Source organism: Dreissena polymorpha, chromosome 13, assembly GCF_020536995.1.
Source record: "Dreissena polymorpha isolate Duluth1 chromosome 13, UMN_Dpol_1.0, whole genome shotgun sequence".
Taxonomy (NCBI): Eukaryota; Metazoa; Mollusca; class Bivalvia; order Myida; family Dreissenidae; genus Dreissena; species Dreissena polymorpha.
This window is the reverse complement of record NC_068367.1, coordinates 48462724-48487282: the sequence shown is the minus strand read 5'-3', so window position 1 is coordinate 48487282 and position 24559 is coordinate 48462724. Positions and strand designations below refer to the sequence as shown.

The following is a 24559-nucleotide window of genomic DNA, read 5'->3' as shown; positions in this document are numbered from 1 at the left end:
TAATCGCTGATTATGGCCTCCGATTAATCGACTCGGTTTTGGGGAACCGATTCCAACCACTAGTTGCTTTTAGTAGTATGCTTATGCTTTATTGTATGTTGTGATTGTATATATGCTGATGAGACTGTAATAAGTAATGAACCTATATTCGCTAAATTTGGCTACAACATTATGATTATACAGTAATATAATCGCCACGCAAGAAGGCTTGTATTCGGGTATACATGCTTATATAGTTTTATGCAGTTGAACTATGAGACCTTATATATAACGTATACTAATATGAATAAACAAATGACCTTTGGTTTTTGTACACCCAAAATGTTATTTGGAATTGACAGAGGTATGGGTTCTTGCGGACTGTATTCCTCAGCGGGCAGGAGCGAGAGCCAAAGAACGGGGGATGGAGAACCTGCGGCTGCACACAAGCATCGCATGGTGGGGAATCGGCGGCCTGACATGGTCAACATTACGGAGGTCAATAGAAGCCAATGTGTTACTTTCCAAACCGCCAAAGGTATTGGTATTTCACCTGGGCGGAAATGATCTGTGCATCGACTCGTGTACAAAGGTACGAAAAACATAAAGAGAGAAATTAAATATTTCAGGACAACTTTCACAGACACAGCAATCATCTGGGTGCACTCTTCCCTCCCAAATTATTACGTCAAAACGTCGCCGGGTAAACAGGTTTGGTTGAGTGTGTGTGCAGTGGGCAAGCCGCAGCACCAGTATTGCTGTGGACATTGATGCAAACACCCCGGGTTTTTTCCTCCCGGATGGAGTGCACTTGTCACCAGTGGGGCTGGAGTTTTATCTGGACACCCTGCGGGATGCCATTATGCAATTTTTATAACCCACAATATATAGGGCATAATAATTTGTAAACATTGCAATTTGTATCGACCAAGTGGCTAGTTCTGGTGTGCTATCAGAATTTTGGGGAATAAATTGTTTCAATTTATTTGTGACATAAAATTCTGTGAGTACAGGTTGTTGAATTTCTCAGTTCCACTAATTTTGGTTAATCAGTATTAATTTATAAATAAACAAGTAGGGGTTTTGAGCTCTTCGCTTCCATTGATTGGGGCTCATTCGGGACAACACCGCAATGACGCAGTGGGCTCACAACCCATCTCTTAACGTAAACATTATAGCAAAATGCTAACTGCACGGGGCGAGGTTTGGTTGGTTGGTTGGGTGCTTGGTTGGTTGGTTGGTTACCCAGACTTGCAGGGGTCAGCTAGATTAGATCTTACCGGAACTACACCCTGTTGGTAAAGTTTGGTTGTTACTGGCACCGCAGTAGGAGCCAGCGTGTAACTGTGTTTACCGGCGTGTGGTGTCATGGCTACTGGTAAATGGTACAACTGGTGAGATAAATGGGTTACCGGTAAAGGTTGGTGTATGCCAGAGGGTTATATAGTGTTGCTGCCAGAGGGTTATGTGGTGGGTCACTGGCACAGGTATACATACGCGGTTACGCTCCGTGCAAGTCCAAATTAGTAATCATCACGTCTAGGAAATTATTATTAAACACACCAAGTGCTCACATGGTTTTGCGCCACATACTGCGGCCTTTACGCCAATATCTATCCCAGGCTTTTGATAATTTTGATATACAATAATTATTTGAATGTATGTTAGTTTTAACATAAAAATAAATACAATCCACAAATATTCTGGTTATTCTTTGTAGATTCCAAAATAAAACTGTTATAGACTCTCTGACTGACTGTAGACACTGATCCCCCAAGAAGGAAATTTTGGGACTGTGTTTAATGAAGGCACCAAACGTAAACTTTCGTCTGCCAATAAATTTCACAATAGCGGTTGGTTATTTTCAGGAAAAGATAAAATTTCAAGTTCAAATTTTTTATAATTGCACAAATGGTTTATCAAAGCTATATCTTCTTCATACATTGAAGGATTTCTAAATAATTATTAATACATTTTAACTATTAAAGACACTATCAGATATGTTTAAGGTTAATGTCAGTATTCATGGTAAGAGATCAAGCACTTGCAATGAAAATAAAGGGCTTGTTCGAGTGTGTATTTTCATTTATCAAAGGATTTTTAAATACCTTTGTACAAATTTTACGCTAAAGAGACAGACACAAATGGATAGTTCTCTGTGATGTAAATGGCATATTTCGAGGTCAAATGTAGAGAAGCAATTTTATATTAAAATAAAGCTTATTCATGCAATATTTTCCTCGTTTTTTGAATAACTTCAAATTAAATGGTACACGTGTTAATCTATATCAGACGATGATTGCAGGAAAAAAACAAGAGATGTGTTTGTCAGAAACACCCTATTGCACCGCTTTGAAGCCATATATTTCACCTTTGACATTGAAGGATGACTTTGACCTTGACCTTTCACAACTCAAAATGTGCAGCTCCATGAGATACACATGCATGCCAAATATCAAGTTGCTATCTTCAATAATGCAAAAGTAATTGCAAAACTTTAACCAAGGTTAAAGTTTTGTGACACACACATACAATGACTGACACAATGACAGACAGACAGACAGACAGACAGACAGACAGACAGACAGACAGACAGACAGACAGACAGACAGACAGACAGACAGACAGACAGACAGACAGACAGACAGACAGACAGCAAACAGACAGACAGACAGACAGACAGGCAAAAAACAATATACGGCCGATCTTTCGATCCGGGGGCATAACAACAGACGGCTGTCGTTAATGTTATAGATTAACGAAGCTTACAACTGGACGAATTAATTAATTAATCGATTAATTGACTACTGCAAATGGCTGATACAAAATTACAAAAGACATTAGTAAATCTTGAATAAAATTCAGACTATTGTTGGGGTTAAAAAGTCTAAAATACGCAAGGAAAATTCCCAAAACACACTATTCGCGAAAACAATGAGTATCGCAACGATAAACTAAATATATATTACCAAAACACTGTAAATTTGTATCCGACATAATCCGTCATTGTTTTATTAAATTACTATGATTGATGTATTTCGTATCATTTCATAAAAAATGTGTGAACAATGTAAATTACACATAAAAATTCAACTTGGCACAGAATCGAGTAAGATGGCCTGATCTTTCGCATATGTATGAGATTCATAACTGTTAATTATGCGGGAAACGAAATAAAAACTTACGTAATCGGGTTTTGGTTTCCTGTAAATCCGTGTTGTCGTTTGGCATCTGGGAGTAATTAACGGTATAATTCTGTAATAAATTATGTATACTTTTTACAACAAATCATGCGGGTCAAATGTATTGCTGTTAGAATTATGCTTATACATGTATGTTCAATATGGAACACTGTTGTGGACAGAACGCATCACGTTTTTAAACGAAATTCAAAATTAATCAAGCGATGAAACGACGAAATGATAATATGACTAATATTAATACAGGAGACTGTTTAATAAAGACAATGCTTTATTTGGAGAACATTGCTTCAAAGAAGATCAATTTAAAGCACTTAATAGTCTTTGAAACCCATATGATACGCATGTACGCATAAATACTACTACTACTGCAACTACAACAACTACGGCTACTGCTGCTGCTCCTCCCCCTCCTCTTCCTACATAATGTTGTAACAAAACACAAATAATCACTCAACGACAGAATCCTTAGAACGTCATTGTTAAATATAGTTTTCAAAAAAATAGTCATATTATATAGCATCTAAATACTGTTTGTAGTGTCGCTGTTTACCAACAAAATACATCTTTCGAGTTCTAAAACGTTACTTATACAGAGGGGGTAATCACGTGATAGTCAAGATGGCGACGTCCATGCCGAGACAGTTACTTTTCGCCGTTTTATACTCTTAATTACTTTTGTTTAATTTTTAAATGACGCTCACTTTCCGGCCATTTCAGTAACAATATGATTAGCGTTTATTTCGTTTTAAAATTCGCTTTATATCTCGACTTTACTCCACGCAAATTTTCTTAGTGAGCTGAAATTAGGTCCAACCGCTAAGAAATTTCGCAGCAAGTAAAGTCGAGATATAGAACGAATATCAACACGAAATAAACGCTAGTAACTTTCTTACTGATATGGCTGGAAAGTGAGCGGAACTAAACAAATAAATACAAGTAACAAGAGCACCGCCTTGCGAGTGCAGACCGCTCATCTATTTTTCTTTTTAAAGGTGTAGGGACCTATCTCAATTTCAATCACAAAGAAGGGAGGGGTGGAGTGGAGAGGGGTTTAATAGTGTAGGGGTGTGGTCATTTATTACATTATCTTCCAAAAATGCAAAAATAATGCAGAAAAAAATAAAAAAAATAATTTGGGGGGGGGGGATTCTTGGGTGGGATGGTTGGACGGTATTTCAAAAATAAATTAATAAAAATAAATATTTATGTTTTTTAACCATGTTTGAAAAAAAACAAGAGATGTGTTTGTCAGAAACACGATGCCCCCTATTGCCCCGCTTTGAAAATTGTTATTTTTTTTTTACCTTTGACCTTGGCCTTGAACTTCAACCACTCAAAATGTGCAGCTTTATAAGCTGGCCGCTTTGAAATATTATTTTTTTTACCTTTGACCCTGAAGGATGACCTTGACCTTGAAGGATGACCTTGACCTTGAACTTCCACCACTCAAAATGTGCAGCTTCATGATAACGCCGCTTTGAAATTATTTTTTTTGACCTTTGACCTTGAAGGATAACCTTGACCTTGAAGACTGACCTTGACCTTGAACTTCCACCACTCAAAATGTGCAGCTTCATGAGAACGTCGCTTGAATTTATTTTTATTTTTTTGACCTTTGACCTTGAAGGGTGATCTTGACCTTGAAGGATGACCTTGACCTTGAACTTCCACCACTCAAAATGTGCAGCTTCATGAGAACGCCGCTTTGAATTTTTTTAAATTGTTTTTTTACCTTGAAGGATGAACTTGACCTTGAACTTCCACCACTCAAAATGTGCAGCTTCATGATAACGCCGCTTTGATTTTTTTTATATTTTGTTTGACCTTTGACCTTGAAGGATGACCTTGACCTTGAAGGATGACCTTGACCTTGAACGTACACCACTCAAAATGTGTAGCTTCATGATAACGCCGCTTTGATTTTTTTTACCTTTGACCTTGAAGGATGACCTTGACCTTGAAGAATGACCTTGACCTTCCCCCACTCAAAAAGTACAGCTTCATGATAATGCCGCTTTGAAATTTTTTATTTGTTTTTATACCTTTGACCTTGAAGGATGACCTTGACCTTGAAGGATGACCTTGAACTTCCACCACTCAAAATGTGCAGCTGCATGAGAAAGCCGCTTTGAATTTTATTTTATTTTTTTGACCTTGAAGGATGACCTTAAAGGATGACATTGACCTTGAACTTCCACCACTCAAAATGTGCAGATTCATGAGATACACATGCATGCCAAATATCAAGTTGCTATCTTCAATATTAAATAAGTTATGGCCAATGTTAAAGTTTTCGGACGGACAGACGCCATATATTTGACATTTGACCTTGAATATGACCTTGACCTTCACCTTTCACCACTCAAAATGTTCAACTCCGTGAGATACACATGCATGCCAAATATCAAGTTGCTATCTTCAATATTGAAAACGTCATGGCCAATGTTAAAGTTTTCGGACCGACAGACACCATAAATTTGACATTTGACCTTGAAGGATGACCTTGACCTTCCTTTCACCACTCAAAATGTGCAGCTCCATGAGATACACATGCATGCCAAATATCAAGTTGCTATTTTTAAAAGTGAAAAAGTTATGGCCAATGTTAAAGTTTTTTTTCGGACTGACTGACAGTTCAACTGCTATATGCCACCCTACTGGGGGCATAAAAATTATTTTTTGGGGTGGGGGTGGGTGGTATAGTGTGAGGGTGTGGTGGTCATTTATTAGATGATCTTTAATTTAAAAAAATATTGGGGTGGATTGAGGGGGGATTTGGGGAGGGGATTCGTGGGGGGATGGTTTGGACGGAGTCAATTGTGGTATGTCAGGTAAGAGTTGTTTTGTCAAAGTATCAATCGAATCGAATCATAAATAAAGAAGTTATGGCAATTTTAGCAAAATTTAATAATTTGACCTTGAGAGTCAAGATCATTCAAAGGTCAAGGTAAAATTCAACTTGCCAGGTACAGTAGCCTCATGATAGCATGAAAGTATTTAAAGTTTAAAAGCAACAGCCTTTGATACTTTAGAAGTTAAGTGGATCTAAACACAAAATGTAACCATATATTCAAAGTTACTAAGTCAAAAAAGGGCCATAATTCCGTAAAAATGGCAACCAGAGTTATGCAACTTGTCCTTAACTGTCCCCTTATGATAGTTTGCGAGTGTTCCAAGTATGAAAGCAATATCTATGATTCTTTAGGGGTAAAGTGGACCAAAACACAAAACTAAACCAAATTTTCAAGTGTAAAGGGCCCATAATTCCGTCAAAATGCCAGTCAGAGTTACATAACTTTGCCTGCACAGTCCCCTTATGACAGTTAATAAGTGTTGCAAGTATGAACGCAATGGCTTTGATACTTTAGGAAAAAAGTGGACCTAAACACAAAACTCAACAAAATTTTCAATGTTCTAAGTAAAAAAGGGCACATATTTCTGTCAAAATGCCAGTCAGAGTTACATAACTTTGCCTACACAGTCCTCTTACGATAGTTAGTAAGTGTTGCAAGTATGAAAGCAATGGCTTTGATACTTTAGGAAAAAAGTGGACCTAAACACAAAACTTAACCAAATTTTCAATTTTCTAAGTATAAAAAGGGCACATAATTCCGTTAAAATGCCAGTGAGAGTTACATAACTTTGCCTGCAAAGTTCCCTTACGATAGTTAGTAAGTGCTGCAAGTATGAAAGCAATGGCTTTGATACTATTAGAAAACAGTGGACCTAAATACAAAACTTAACCAAATTTTCAATTTTCTAAGTATAAAAATGGCACATCATTCTGTCAAAATACCAGTCAGAGTTACATAACTTTGCCGGCACAGACCCCTTATGATAGTTAGTAAGTGTTGCAAGTATGAAAGCAATAGCTTTGATACTTAAGGAATAAAATGGACCTAAACACAAAACTTAACCAAAATTTTCAATTTTCTAAGTATAAAAAGGGCACATAATTCTGTCAAAATGCAAGCCAGAATTATCTAACTTTGCCTGCCCAGTCCCCTCATGATAGTAAGTAAGTGTACCAAGTTTGAATGCAATAGCATTAATACTTTATGAGAAAAGTGTACCTAAACGCAAAACTTAACCGGACGCCGACGCTGACGCCAAGGTGATGACAAAAGCTCATTTTTTTTTTCAAAAAATAGATGAGCTGATAAAGGGTATAACACGGCGAAAAATACCTGCCTCGGCCTAAACGTCGCCATCTTGACTATCACGTAATTATCCCCTCTGTTATAGTATATAACGAATTTAGTTTGTGCCTTCCTATTCAGTTCTTACGCCCTTCATTTTCAAATCGACAATACATAAAATATCAAAGTACTATTTGCGTCATGTCTTTGTTTACTGCATTCAAATTCATAGAAAAACATTTTCATCAATTAAATCTCAATAGTTAATTGAGTAATCATGTTAGAATCATATTATACCATAGCACAATGTTTATATAATACAATGTAATGCGATGTGATACGATACAATACAAATCAACACTAAGCAATGCAATACAATGCATTATAATATAATAATACGAGGTAACACAGCACAACATAACACAATCTTACCTCCAAAACAATAGCAGTGGAAGAGACAACAGTAAAACACACCTCTAGTAATAGTATCATATTCATTCTGAAATCAGAACATGTATGTGGAGATTTCCTTCGAAGGCGTATTTATAAGAAATAAAAAATGCGTTTTTATTGCGTGTTTTTAATTCATTTTTGGGGATCCCGAAAAAATCACCTGATGGTTTCTTACTTAGTTTAAACATTTTGCAACCGTGCCGTACATTGCCGCTTTTACTTAAACTAATCTGCTTTATGTGTACATAACGAACCAAAGGCACGATCTAACTGTTTTGCAATATTAGCAAATGATTTCTTTTCCAAAATATTAACATATTTGATTTGAGTTATTTCGCAAAGTGATTTCAAACATGCGCGTGGACAATTACCAACATAATTAATCAGATGTAGATATACATGTTATTACATAACGCACGCTCGACATGTATTTAAACCTGACAATTTCATAATCATGGCATAGTGCCATAATATACCGAAAATAAATGTTTAACATTTTACAAATTTAAACAGGTAATGTACAGTGAAACAAACAAAGCTACTATAAGATAAATATTTAAAACTACAGGCTACTAGAACCACAACCATCTCTGCATCTCTGATACCTTAATAAACAAGAGTCATGTTAACATGACCATCCCCGCCGAAATGTGTTTGCTTGTATGAGAACTTGTGTTTTAGAGAGCAGAATAATATTTGTAAAACATGGCGCCTGTGTCATCTGAGACAAAACGGATACAAATTTACTATGAAATTAAATAAAGGGAGATAATTCAAAAACAACGGTCGAAAGATGTATGGCTCATGTTGATTAAACTTCTCCTACTTGCCATCTGTTTATATGTCTAGTTTCAATTAAATCCCTTCAGTAGATTTAGAGTTATGTTCAGGACAAAAAATTACACTGCAATTAAATAAAGGGAGATAATTCAATAACTAAGGTAGATAGAGTTATGGTTCTTAGTCACTGCACTTCCCCTACTTGCCATCTGTTTATATTCAAGTTTCAAGTAAATCCCTTCAAAAGATTTAGAGTTATGCTCCGGACAAAAATTTACTTTGAAATTATATAAAGGGAGATATTTCAAAAACTACGGTAGATAGAGTTATGGTTCTTGGTCACTGCACTTCTCCTAGTTGCCATCTGTTTATATTCAAAGTTTAAAGTAAATCGATTGAATAGATTTGGAGTTATGCTCCTGACAAAAATTTACTTTGAAATTAAATAAATGGAGATAATTCAAAAAATGAGGTAGAGTTATAGTTCTTAGTCACTGCACTTCTCCTACTTGCCATCTGCTTATATTTCAAGTATTAAGTTAATACCCTGAAGTAGATTCAGAGTTATGCTCCGGACAAAAATTTACTTTGAAATTATATAAAGGGAGATAATTAAAAAACTAAGGTAGATAAAATTATGGTTCTTGGTCACTGCACTTCTCCTAGTTGCCATCTGTTTACATTCTTAGTTTAAAGTGAATCCATTGAATAGATTTGGAGTTATGCTCTGGACAAAGTTTCGGAAGGAAGGACGGACGGACAGACGGACGGAGACTATTACTATATCCCCTTCCGAAATTTCATTTCGGCTGGGATAATAATTATACATGCGGTAAGATCTCTCTGGGAAACCACAAAAGATCTAGCGAAAAATATTTATAACAAAATAACTTACAAACGCATCGAGTACGTGTAACTCAAAAAGACAAATGTCGACAAAAGAAACTTAATGAAGTAAATCACTAGGGAATAATTAAATTTTCGAGTTAAACCGAACGAACTAAACTCAATTATGATGATTCACGCATCTTTTAAGACATTGGCAAAATAAGAATGAAAATTTGGTAACTCTGTTTAGGAAGATAATCAATCGTATCGTAATTTGTCCAATGTGTAAGATTTTTGCATCATTTGGATAATGCTGAAAAGCCGATATGCTTTTATTACACGCTTCTATATTTTGACGATATCTTATAAAAACGCAAATGTGCCTTAAATAATATCCTAACAATGTAGATACAGATATCCCCAGCATCCGTATGCTCTAATGACGAGTCATAATCTCCGATAATGAGACCATGAAGCCTTGCGTGACTCAAAAGCTGACATGGCAAATCCAGACCAGACTGAGCATAATCCCATTTTCAAACTACGCGGCTCATGTATTTAAGTCTTACAAGTATTTCCTTTGTACTCGCATCGATTCAGAAAAACGATTATGGGATCCCAGATTATCTGGTGGAATGACTTGTTGGGATACCGCATTGAGTCAAATTTAGATGAAGTTCTTTGTGCAATTGATTCATTTAATTGATTCACTGCTCCCCTGTCAAATGTCCCTCTCCCCTCTGACGCACATGTACATAGTTCATCCTTTGACATACCTCTACTGGAAACAGAAACTGATAACGCCTTTAGGCTTTACAATTACCATACAACTTAAAAATTACTAAACGATCAGATAAATGATACAGAACTTCAGAAGCTCAAATACAGCAATACTAAACGCTATTAAACCTTTGGTCTGATCATCCATACGCGTCGAACAGGACCAAGCACCATCAAGCATCACCTGAAAACAGAAAACACGAAATTAATAAAAACAATAAACAAAATCGATAACCGTAATAACTCTATGTTTTCGGACACTAAGTTTTCGGACACCCCCTTTTTTAGCAAAAATAATTATTTTTCAGGACTCTTAATTTTCGGACACACGATTTTTCGTCCATTATTTATGTCTCTAAGTTTTCGGACAGAATATTTTACAGCGCTATTTCTAGGTTGGCGCTAAGGAAAAAAATTAGTAGCCAAATTTCAGCACTACGATGACGACCCACATTATAACCTTATTTGCTCAATGAACGACAAAATCATTATCATGAATCTATAGGTATCAATAATGACTGTATTAAATTATCAATGAAGTCACATTTAAATAAATTATTTGTTACGTGAAATCAAATAATTTCATGTTTTTTTTTATTTTACATTTTTTTTCATGCACTGGCATAAACGGTATACAATGTAAGAACTTTCAGATATACCCGGTCTTTGATTGGGTGGGTCTTGCGTAACTCCTATTCGCCCCCTCCCCCCTTCTCCCAATAATTTTTGCCGTAGTCTGGTGCTTCTTGATTCTTGAAAAATACATTTACTGCAATGTATTCTTGAATTGACATATTTTTCCATAGTTGCAATATATAATCTATTCAAACGTACCGGTAAATTTGTAAGTCTTAAATACTGCATGTACTGAGCGGCTAGGCTATATTTAGTTACACATCGTCTGTTTTTAAAAAAGCATGCTTTGCATGCGTAGAACTTGGGATTGCAGACGACAGCAATAATTTCGCGCTCTTTCTTATAACACGGGTTCTACATGGCATACCGGAATTAATGCATAGTGAATAGTAATTATCACGTGGCTGTAGAAAAACGGTGTAAATCAGTTCTACAAATAGACATGATAAAATATACATGCACTGGATTTAATTTGTTACCGCATCAAATTATTAACGGGTTTTGTTTTTCACAACTTACTTGCCGTAAGTAAGTTTACACTGCTCACCAATTGCAATTAACTTCTCATAATTAATGATTGTTTACAGTACGGTAAATAGGTGTGATGATGATGCCCGAAACCGCCTTTAATGTACTGCTTTCTTTACCGGTTTTATATCACGTATTAATGCTACAACTGTGATTCATTGTTAATAAACCTGCGATAAACGCTTACTATGTGACCGACGTCAATCAAAAATAATAATCGCTATATAACTCCGCCTCCATAAGCATTCTCGTAACCGATTGGACGTTACATATCACAGTTTGACGTCTGGAAAGTTACCCGAAAATTTCCCGTGATTCATCTGTCAGCATACATGACTGTGTTATGTGGCTTGAATATACGATAAGGGCATCCGGTTATCTCTTATCAGTGGACTATCTATTACCACCTGGAGCTTTTATGGCGATTACATGTGGAAATGGGTACCGAGTTCTCTTTAAAAGTATGGAATGTTATATACTTATAGAGAAATATCAGGGTTTTTTGCAATCGCCATTTTCATTCACATTTTAAACTTTAATCGCCAGCTGAAAGATTCAATCGCCTTTGGCGATTTCGGCGATCGGAAACGCTAACATAGTTAATTTTACCAAATTTCGGTCCTGTTTTCGATATCTAATGACACTTCGATCATGGGGTTTTACAACCAGATTAACATCATAAAACATGAAAATGCATGCCTGAGGGCAACGGACCATTACATTGCGTTATTGGGTAAATAACCTTGTAAACCGGTATACCAGGGGCAGTAACGATTAACAGTTCAATTATCTACCGCAATGGTCCTACCCTTTCTAAGTAAAATAACTGTGACAAATACTAAACGCTTCAAAGTGTGATGCACCCTATTGCAAGTTTTACGAACAATGAAAGATGTTAGAAAATAACTACCAGTATCTGAAATGAACAAACAAAGAATTCATAGTTTGCTTTTTTGCGTTAATTACAGGTTCATACTAGCGAGTATCGGTACGTCACATTCTCATCTTTGAACTCGTTGGTCAAAGTACAACCTTGTAGTAACTTTCTGTCAAATAAATTAAGCATTTAAAATTATTTAAAATGCAGTGCAAATATATATAACTGTAATTTATACTATGCGGCATGGTATTTTACAAGCGCATGCTATTTCCGGTAGTCGTTGATACAATTGACGCTATTTTCGGACACTTCAATATTCGATTATAAGTTTTCGGACACCTGCATTTTGTGAATATTTTTCGTATCTATGTTTTCGGACACGAACAAAATAATTATTTTTAAGTGTCCGAAAACATAAGTAATTACGGTAAATCATAATTGTAAATTCATGCATGACCCAAATCAGAGGAATACATATCCATTTCAAAGCAAAAGAAATGCTTCCACTGACTGCACTAAACAAGCCATACATTAAGGCAGACAGAAATTCATATAATCTTACAAATTCCACGCAAATGAAATCGTTACACACTTACCCGATAAGATCCCGTTATACTAACAAATCCTCACAACGTCAATCCAACAGGGAAGCGGACAACGACAGCGAGCGAGGCATGGTATTGTAATGCGCATGCGCCATCAAGAGACTTTAAATAGATTCTGGGAAACCAACAAGTTATAAATAACACAACATCATGTTTACATTTCCGTAGGTTATACTCATTGAGTATGGGTCCGAAAACTATTTATATTCATTTAACATAACTCGTACCATATGGAAGCATTATTTACTAGTATTGATCATTATATTTTTTGTACAAAGGAACTTTATTTGTATACACGGGGAACTAACCAAGATTATACTGTAAATACTGATTTATACTGAATTATATATAATTATCCTATATATTATGATTTCTAACCGGTCCATACGAAAGCTGTTTTATGACTGATTTTGCATGCATGTAATTTAGTTTATCTTTTATGAATAACCCGATTACTCGTTTATAATATGCAATATATTCGGTCACCATTTGTTGAATAGTCCACTATATTTTTTATCTCAAATCGTTGAATAAAAGTTCAATGGACAGTATAAAAGGCCGCTATTAAGAGGTTGGCCGAGTTTCATCAACTATACAAGGTGAAGAGAATTTTATCTTTATATTTTTTGTGAAAGGAATGAAAAAAATGCATCTGATTTTTTTTAAATACATGTTACAAAAACAATGCAAATGTTTATAGCAAAAAAATCTTAATTCATTTAAGCCTTTATTTTAAAAAATACTACTGGGAAAAATGAAAATGTCGAGAGGAAGAAAATATGAAGGTACTAAATACAAAATACTGGGAATAATAAAAATGTCGTATGTAGGAAGACATATATTAGGGCATGAAAACCATTTACGTTTGTAAACTATTCCATGGACCTCAATCAACGAAGAACAAACATTAAACCAATGATGTAAACATACGCCCTTTAAAAATAATGTTGGTAAAAAGTATAAATCGTGGTTTCCAACCCACATGTACTCTAACTTTGTAACATCATGATTATAGCTCAGCACGCTAGCTTAATGCACTGTAAACCCAATATTGATAATTTCAAGTATTTGATTGAAGGATCATAAAATTTACATAGCATGTTCTATATGTTGACAACAGAATACCATGCCTTGGCTGTTGTCATTAACGTATAACAACAAGCGGAGCATGTTCTATATGTTGGCAATAGAATACCATGCCTAGGCTTTTGTCTAGAGTGTATAACAACAATCGGAGAATGTTCTATATGTTGACAATACAATACCATGTCTTGGCTGTTGTCATGAACGTATAACAATAGGCGGAACATGTTCTATATGTTGACAACAAAGTACCATGCTTTGGCTGTAGTCGAACGCATAACAACAGGCGGAGCATGCTCTATATGTCGGCAATAGAATACCATGCCTTGGCTGTTGTCTAGAGGGTATAACAACAATCGGAGCATGTTCTTTATGTTGACAATATAATACCATGCCTTGGCTGTTGTCATGAACGTATATTATTGGCGGAGCATGTTCTTTATGTTGACAATGGAATACCCTGTCTTGGCGGTTGTCTTCAACGTATAACAACAGATGGAGCATGTTCTGTATGTTGACAATAAAATATCATGCCTTGACTGCGGTCATGAACATATAACACCTGGTGATACATGTTGTATATGTTGACAAAAAAATCATGCCTTGGCTGTTTTCGTGGACGCATAACAACAGGCGGAGCATGGTCTATATGTCGGCAATAGAATACCATGCCTTGGCTGTTGTCATGAACGTTTAATAATAGGCGGAGCATGTTCTATATGTTGGCAATAGAATACCATGCCTTGGCTGTTGACTTGAACCTGTGACAAGGGGCGGAGCATATTCTATATGTTGGCAATATAATACCATGCCTTGGCTTTTGTCTAGAGTGTATAACAGCAATCGGAGAATGTTCTATATGTTGACAATAGAATACCATGCCTTCGCTGTTGTCATGAACGTATAACAATAGGCGGAGCATGTTCTATATGTTGACAATAGAATCACATGCCTTGGCTGTTGTCATGAACGCATAACAACAGGCGGAGCATGCTCTATATGTCGGCAATAGAATACCATGCCTTGGCTGTTGTCTAGAGTGTATAACAACAATCGGAGCATGTTCTATATAATGACAATATGATACCATTCCTTTTACTGTTGTCGTGAACGTATAACAATAGGCGGATTATGTTCTGTATGTTGACAATGGAATACCCTGTCTTGGCGGTTGTCTTCAACGTATAATAACAGATGGGGCATGTTCTGTATGTTGACAATAAAATATCATACCCTGACTGCTGTCATGAACATATAACACCTGGTAATAAATGTTGTATATGTTGACAAAAATACCATGCATTGGCTGTTGTCATGGACGCATAACAACAGGCGGAGCATGTTCTATATGTCGGCAATAGAATACCATGCCTTGGCTGTTGTCTAGTGTGTATAACAACAATCGGAGCATGTTCTATAAGTTTACAATAGAATACCATACCTTGGCTGTTGTCATGAACGTTAAACAATAGATGGAGCATGTTCTATATGTTGACAATAGAATACCATGCCTTGGCTGTTGTCTTGAACCTGTGACAACAGGCGGAGCATGTTCTATATGTTGGCAATATAATACCATGACTTGGCTTTTGTCTAGAGTGTATAACAACAATCGGAGAATGTTCTATATGTTGACAATAGAATACCATGCCTTGGCTGTTGTCATGAACGTATAACAATAGGCGGAGCATGTTCTATATGTTGACAATATAATACCATGTCTTTGCTGTTGTCATGAACGTATAACAATTGGCGTAGCATGTTCTATATGTTGACAATGGAATACCCTGTCTTGGCTGTTGTCTTCAACGTATAACAACAGATGGAGCATATTCTGAATGTTGACAATAAAACCTCATGCCTTGACTGCGGTCATGAACATATAACACCTGGTGATACATGTTGTATATGTTGACAAAAAATACCATGCCTTGGCTGTTGTCATGGACGCATAACAACAGGCGGAGCGTGTTCTATATGTCGGCAATGGAATACAATGCATTGGCTGTTGTCTAGTGTGTATAACAACAATCGGAGCATGTTCTATATGTTGACAATAGAATACCATGGCTTGGCTGTTGTCATGAACGTATAACAATAGGCGCAGCATGGTCTATATGTTGACAATAGAATCACATGCCTTGGTTGTTGTCATGAACGCATAACAACAGGCGGAGCATGCTCTATATGTCGGCAATAGAATACCATGCCTTGGCTGTTGTCTAGAGTGTATAACAACAATCGGAGCATGTTCTACATGTTGACAATATAATACCATTCCTTTTACTGTTGTCGTGAACGTATAACAATAGGCGGAACATGTTCTGTATGTTGACAATAAAATATCATGCCTTGACTGCTGTCATGAACATATAACACCTGGTAATAAATGTTGTATATGTTGACAAAAAATACCATGCATTGGCTGTTGTCATGGACGCATAACAACAGGCGGAGCATGTTCTATATGTCGGCAATAGAATACCATGCCTTGGCTGTTGTCTAGTGTGTATAAAAACAATCAAAGCATGTTCTATATGTTTACAATAAAATACCAAGTCTTGGCTTTTGTCATGAACGTTTAACAATAGACGGAGCATATTCTATATGTTTACAATAGAATACCATGCCTTGGCTGTTGTCTTGAACGTGTGACAACAGGCGGAGCATGTTAATGTTGGCAATAGAATACCATGCCTTGGCTTTTGTCTAGAGTGTTTATTACAACAATCGGAGAATGTTCTTTATGTTGACAATATAATACCATGCCTTGGCTGTTGTCATGAACATATATTAATAGGCGGAGCATGTTCTTTATGTTGATAATGGAATACCCTGTCTTGGCTGTTGTCTTCAACGTATAACAACAGATGGAGCATGTTCTGTATGTTGACAATAAAATATCATGCCTTGACTGCGGTCATGAACATATAACACCTGGTGATACATGTTGTATATGTTGACAAAAAATACCATGCCTTGGCTGTTTTCATGGACGCATAACAACAGGCGGAGCATGGTCTATATGTCGGCAATAGAATACCATGCCTTGGCTGTTGTCTCGTGTGTATAACAACAATCGGAGTATGTTCTATATGTTTACAATAGAATACCATGCCTTGGCTGTTGTCATGAACGTTTAATAATAGGCGGAGCATGTTCTATATGTTGGCAATAGAATACTATGCCTTGGCTGTTGACTTGAACCTGTGACAAGGGGCGGAGCATGTTCTATATGTTGGCAATAGAATACCCTGTCTTGGCTTTTGTCTAGAGTGTATAACAACAATCGGAGAATGTTCTATATGTTGACAATAGAATACCATGCCTTGGCTGTTGTCATGAACGTATAACAATAGGCGGAGCATGTTCTATATGTTGACAATAGAATACCATGCCTTGGCTGTTGTCATGAACGCATAACAACAGGCGGAGCATGCTCTATATGTCGGCAATAGAATACCATGCCTTGGCTGTTGTCTAGAGTGTATAACAACAATCGGAGCATGTTCTATATAATGACAATATAATACCATTCCTTTTACAGTTGTCGTGAACGTATAACAATAGGCGGATTATGTTCTGTATGTTGACAATGGAATACCATGCCTTGGCTGTTGTCTACAACGTATAACAACAGATGGGGCATGTTCTATATGTTGACAATAAAATAAAATATCATGCCTTGACTGCTGTTATGAACATATATTACCTGGTAAGAAATGGTGTATATGTTGAAAAAAGTACCATGCCTTTCTTTTTTTAAGTGTTGTCATTTAAAATTGAAATTCAATTAACTATTAGTTTGGCAAGCCATAGAATACAAATGAAAAACATTACTTAAAGGGGCCTTTTCACGTTTGGGTAAATTGACAAAATTGAAAAAAGTTGTTTCAGATTCGCACATTTTCGTTTTGGTTATGATATTTGTGAGAGAACAGTAATACTGAACATTTACCATGCTCTAAAATAGCCATTATATGCATCTTTTGACGATTACCCACCCGAAAATTATTAAGCGTTGCAATTCGAAACAAATTAATAATTTGGAGAGTTCTGTTGTTGTCGTTATATTTTGTGAAACTACGATGATTGGTTTAATATGTGAAGTATAAAATACACCTGCAATTGTATCCGGAAGGATGGTCGAGTGGTCTAAATGGGAAACATTTTACTCCAGGATTCCGGGGTCAGTGGTTCGGGCCCTGCTGAGGGTTACCTTTTTTTCTTTTTTAATTTTATTCTTGATTTTTTACTGGAAAATTTTATATCCAATGTTAACATTTATCAATATAAATCATTTATAATAGTGGCAAACTTCAAAACATGCGAAGATCTGTGAAAAGGCCCATTTAAATACATTTAAATGATGAAATCAAATAAAATGTAAAAGTAAGAAATATCATGAAATATTGACATTACACCACCTGCTTTACCAAACTATAATATACCAGGTATATGCCTTCCACCATATGGTATAAAATATAAACAACATAAATTTAACGACAATTTCACATTACTTTATTTTTAGAACAGTCACAAGAAGACATGAAGTGACTGGAAATCAAAAGCAAATTAAAACCCCAGACAAAAGAAGCACAGTAACACCAAAGTCTAAAAGGATGAAGTCAGTATCTGCTATGAGATTGAGTGCATTACCACACGATCAAAAACAAATTGGAAAGACACCACAAAAGAGACCTACTGTGGTAGAGGGACTTATGAATAGCCGTGATAAAATGAAGCCTTCTCCACAACGAAGAACAGCAGTCATTGAGGGGCTGATGAGTAGTATTGAAAAATTAAAATTAGGTAGGTAAAGTGTGTTTCCCCTATAACTTTAAATATGTTCTTCAACGTCATAAGCCGTGAGCATATATTTTTGGTATGAAACATCTTCTGATTGACTTCTATTAATGTTTTACAAATAATGCACCTGGAGTCAAAATTGGCACCACCCTGAGGGCAAATATGTGTTCCTTATATGTACACGTATATAGTGAAAACTTTAAAATCTACTCTTAAACCACAAGACTTAGAGCATAGAGCATGAGACATCATCTAGTACATCTCTACCAAGATTGCTTCAATTATATCCCTCATGTTTAAATTAAAATTTCCCACACCCACATCCCAGGTGCAAATGTGTCCTAATACATGTATGTTGTTAGTGAAAAAATCTATGAAATGGCAAGGAATAGAGTTCCAGTCTGTAGAAAGAAATATATGTCAGGTGAGTGATATAGGGCCATCATGGCACTCTTGGTTTAAGTAAATGTATTTGTTTAATTTTATATTTACAAGACATTTTTTGGACATTTAAAATTTAAGAAAACTTTCCTTTTTTTAAAAGGCACATCACATGAACCATATGGAATATCCTACATCCCATTGTCTAGGGAATGAGAATATGACCTGGCATGAAGTTTAATTTTGTCTAAAAATGTAATATACTGTTTAAATAGATCTCATACAAAAAATTCTGTTTTGTGAACAAACCCTTTTCATATGGATTCATTGTTGCAAAAAATTCCTGGTTCCAAACCAGAAGAAGAAGGGAGACCTAAGGAAAATTATGTTAAAATACATACATTTAACATATACAGTTATAAGTAACTTCTCTGTTAGGTTTGTGAATAATTTTATTTGGATATAATGGCTTTTTATTTCATTCACAAGTAAAACTTTAATTATTATACCAATTTTATTTTAAAGTCCCTAACAAATCTGAAAGTGAAATTGAGGTTGGAAAAAAACACGGTCCAAAAACAAATACTTTTTGGACTTGCTGATCATAGTTACTCAGGTATACAATTGATGCAAATTGTTTCCCACTTGCAAAATTGTTTCCCATTTGCATGGTCCTTGTTCATAATCCTTTATTGAAATATGTATAATTATGTTCATTGTTGTTTTTTTATGTTTAATCCCTGTTATCTGATACTGATGCCAGAAAAAATTATCAGTAAAGGTTTCCTCTATATCATTTTTTGTGTAAATTATAAAGTTAGCGCCAAACATGTACATTGATTTAATACAATTATGATAAATATGCAAGGGCTTGGTATTTTTTGGTCAATTTTAGGGGACAAAGAATTCACATTAACATCAGGTAATATCATTTTTTCCTTTAACGAATTTTATTGTACACAAGTTCAATGTTAAAGTGGATATTTTTGTTGAGTGAAGATACACAATTTCTTTCAATCAATAACATTATGGGCAGAAAATGATTTGAATATTGTGTACTGATTTTCTGGAATCAGGCATCACTGCTTCAGTAGTATAGAAATGATTAAGTTCTTGAAGATATACACACCCAGTGTGGTACATGTACAGCAAGTATGTAAAATGTTCATTTTATTAGAATTTTCTAATGAGTTTCAAATACTATTTATTTCCAGAACTTTGCAACTGGAACCAAAGAAATGTCTTGCATTGGATATCATAGGATACTTTATTGATGAACAGAGGTTAGAATTGTTGATTTCTTTTGAGTGTCATTTTTGTGAAACATAGTGATTGCAACTTATGTTTCATAAACATGATACTTTTGAGATTCTTCACTCAACACATTCCTTTGAAGTTCTTAAGAGGTAAGTGCATGCTTGTTAATTTTCAACAGAATTGCTATTATCCATTTTAAGCATGTAATTAAAAGTTCCAACTGTTTCTATTGTTGATTAGTAATTAGTAATTGTTACATGTATCAGCACCTTTTACTGTTAAAGTTTACATTATTTCCCTAATCAACAACTTGTGCAGTTCCAGGGTTTTTACAACTTATTGAGAAATATGACCCATACTCATGTACTTGGAAAATTCCTATCCATACATGTGTTGCCCCCCCCAAGGTCCATACTTGTATCTCTAGCTTCTTTTTTATGCCCCCGTTAGGGTTGCATATAGCAGCTGAACTGTCCGTCAGTCTGTCTGTCTGTCAGTCTGTGCGTCCATATGAAAACTTTAACATTGCCCATAACTTTTGCAATATTGATGATAGCAAGTTGATATTTGTCATGCATGTGTATCTCATGGAGCTGCACATTTTGAGTGATGAAAGGTCAAGGTCATTCTTCAAGGTCCAAGGTCAAATATATGGCTTCAAAGCGGCACAGTTGGGGGCATTGTGTTTCTGACAAACACATTTCTTTTTTTCTTTGTGTTTTGTTAGCTCATTTATTTTTTTTAAAGAGCTTTTGTCATCATCTGAGCGTCGGCGTTTGCGTCCGGTTAAGTTTTGTGTTTAGGTCCTGTTTTCTCATAAAATATCAAAGCTATTGCATTTAAACATGGCGCACTTGCTTACTATCACTTTATTTCTGAAGTATCAAGGCTATTGCTTTCAAACTTGAAATACTGTCTTATTATCATGAGGGTACTGTACATGGCAAGTTGAATTTGACATTGACCTTTGAATGAACTTGACTCTCAAGATCAAATAATTAAATTGTGCTAAAATTGCATTGACTATTTTATTTATGATCAGATTTGATTCATACTTTAACAAAACAACACTTACCTGACATACCACAATGGACTCCACCCAAACAATCCCCCAAGCTCCACCTCAGAATCCCCGCTCTCCCCCCCCCCCCCCAAAAAAAAAAATATATTTATTTTCCATTTATTTCTTATTTTTTAAAGATCATCTAATAAATGACCACACCTCACACTAAGCCCCCCTCTCAATCACTCCCTCCAACCCCTCTCCAAAAAAAAAATTGAAATGTTAAAAAAAAAAAAATATCAAGAATCCCTCACCCCTCCCCCTAAAAGAAAGTTAAACTATGTTTTTCTCTTTTTTTTTCTTTTTTGAAAGATAATGAAATAAAAGACCCTACCCCACACTACACCCCTCTCTATCCCCACCCCTCACCCCTTTTTGATTAAAGTATTGAGATTGGTCCCTTCACCTTAAAAAAGAAAATTCTAAAGATAAGCGGTCTGCACCCACTAGGCGGTGCTCTTGTTTTTCTTTTGTCAGTTCTTCTGGTGCGACCATTTTCTCTTCTCTTCATTGGCGAATAGTTGATGAAGAGCAGTTTACAAAGATCAAAAACTCTACTAGCTCATTTTTATTTCCTTTAACTTTCTTAATTTGTTCATGTTTTTTTTTGCCCTTGAGAGATTTCTGCTTTATACAATATAATATATCATACAATTTTTTTACCCTACCAAGACAAGATGCAAATTTTGTCATATTGTGTCCTTTTGTTGAGTTGACAACAGTGTGTTTTTTCACCTCTGGTGGGGAATTTCAATACAAATTGGGATTTTTTTATAGGAACGTTTACAAGTTTAATTTCTACTTTGTTATACAACATACAATATAATTTGCTAGAAATGATAAAATACATAAGGCTCAAACTTAGTTTGATGAATACAGACAGGCAAAAATGCCTCTTAACGTTTTATGCCCCCGGTAGGGTGGAATATAGCACTTGTACTGTCTGCTAGTCAGTCTGTCCGTCTGTCCGTCCGTCCGAACACTTTGATATTGGCCTTAACTTTTGCAATATTGAAGATAGCAACTTGATATTTGGCATGCATGTGTATCTCATGAAGATGCACATTTTGAGTGGTGAAAGGTCAAGGTCATCCTTCAAGTTCAAAGGTCAAAAAACAAAATCCAAGGGAAGTAACAAGCTTTTAAGGGAGATCATTTCTATTTTATATTATTTGGCAGGTACAGATCATTTTCACAAAGTAAGTAATATTTTTTAAAGGATATAATCAGAAACAAATTTTAAGGTCAAGGTCATCCTTCAATTTTTCCATAGTTGCAATATATAATTTATTCAAACGTACCGGTAAATTTGTAAGTCTTAAATACTGCATGTACTGAGCGGCTAGGCTATATTTAGTTACACATCGTCTGTTTTTAAAAAAGCATGCTTTGCATGCGTAGAACTTGGCATTGCAGACGACAGCAATAATTTCGCGCTCTTTCTTATAACACGGGTTCTACATGGCATACCGGAATTAATGCATAGTGAATAGTTATTATCACGTGGCTGTAGAAAAACGGTGTAAATCAGTTCTACAAATAGACATGATAAAATATACATGCACTGGATTTAATTTGTTACCGCATCAAATTATTAACGGGTTTTGTTTTTCACAACTTACTTGCCGTAAGTAAATTTTCACTGCTCACCAATTGCAATTAACTTCTCATAATTAATGATTGTTAACAGTACGGTAAATAGGTGTGATGATGATGCCCGAAACCGCCTTTAATGTACTGCTTTCTTTACCGGTTTTATATCACGTATTAATGCTACAACTGTGATTCATTGTTAATAAACCTGCGATAAACGCTTACTATGTGACCGACGTCAATCAAAAATAATAATCGCTATATAACTCCGCCTCCATAAGCATTCTCGTAACCGATTGGACGTTAAATATCACAGTTTGACGTCTGGAAAGTTACCCGAAAATTTCCCGTGATTCATCTGTCAGCATACATGACTGTGTTATGTGGCTTGAATATACGATAAGGGCATCCGGTTATCTCTTATCAGTGGACTATCTATTACCACCTGGAGCTTTTATGGCGATTACATGTGGAAATCGGTACCGAGTTCTCTTTAAAAGTATGGAATGTTATATACTTATAGAGAAATATCAGGGTTTTTTGCAATCGCCATTTTCATTCACATTTTAAACTTTAATCGCCAGCTGAAAGATTCAATCGCCTTTGGCGATTTCGGCGATCGGAAACGCTAACATAGTTAATTTTACCAAATTTCGGTCCTGTTTTCGATATCTAATGACACTTCGATCATGGGGTTTTACAACCAGATTAACATCATAAAACATGGAAATGCATGCCTGAGGGCAACGGACCATTACATTGCGTTATTGGGTAAATAACCTTGTAAACCGGTATACCAGGGGCAGTAACGATTAACAGTTCAATTATCTACCGCAATGGTCCTACCCTTTCTAAGTAAAATAACTGTGACAAATACTAAACGCTTCAAAGTGTGATGCACCCTATTGCAAGTTTTACGAACAATGAAAGATGTTAGAAAATAACTTCCAGTATCTGAAATGAACAAACAAAGAATTCATAGTTTGCTTTTTTGCGTTAATTACAGGTTCATACTAGCGAGTATCGGTACGTCACATTCTCATCTTTGAACTCGTTGGTCAAAGTACAACCTTGTAGTAACTTTCTGTCAAATAAATTAAGCATTTAAAATTATTTAAAATGCAGTGCAAATATATATAACTGTAATTTATACTATGCGGCATGGTATTTTACAAGCGCATGCTATTTCCGGTAGTCGTTGATACAATTGACGCTATTTTCGGACACTTCAATATTCGATTATAAGTTTTCGGACACCTGCATTTTGTGAATATTTTTCGTATCTATGTTTTCGGACACGAAAAAAATAATTATTTTTAAGTGTCCGAAAACATAAGTAATTACGGTAAATCATAATTGTAAATTCATGCATGACCCAAATCAGAGGAATACATATCCATTTCAAAGCAAAAGAAATGCTTCCACTGACTGCACTAAACAAGCCATACATTAAGGCAGACAGAAATTCATATAATCTTACAAATTCCACGCAAATGAAATCGTTACACACTTACCCGATAAGATCCCGTTATACTAACAAATCCTCACAACGTCAATCCAAC

General features: G+C 35.6%; 1 protein-coding gene across 1 annotated transcript in view; it reads right to left on the bottom strand.

Annotated features, from left to right (window-relative positions):
* The window catches only part of LOC127855697 (uncharacterized), a 41643-nt gene extending 17084 nt beyond the window's left edge, over positions 1-24559 (bottom strand). The window contains exons 1-5 of the mRNA XM_052391478.1: positions 24512-24559; positions 10822-10914; positions 10292-10346; positions 7754-7820; positions 3165-3234 (exon numbers count right to left, since the gene is read on the bottom strand). Coding sequence (XP_052247438.1) covers positions 3165-3234; positions 7754-7819 — 136 coding nt within the window. The 5' untranslated portion in view covers position 7820; positions 10292-10346; positions 10822-10914; positions 24512-24559. The remainder of the gene's footprint in view (positions 1-3164; positions 3235-7753; positions 7821-10291; positions 10347-10821; positions 10915-24511) is intronic.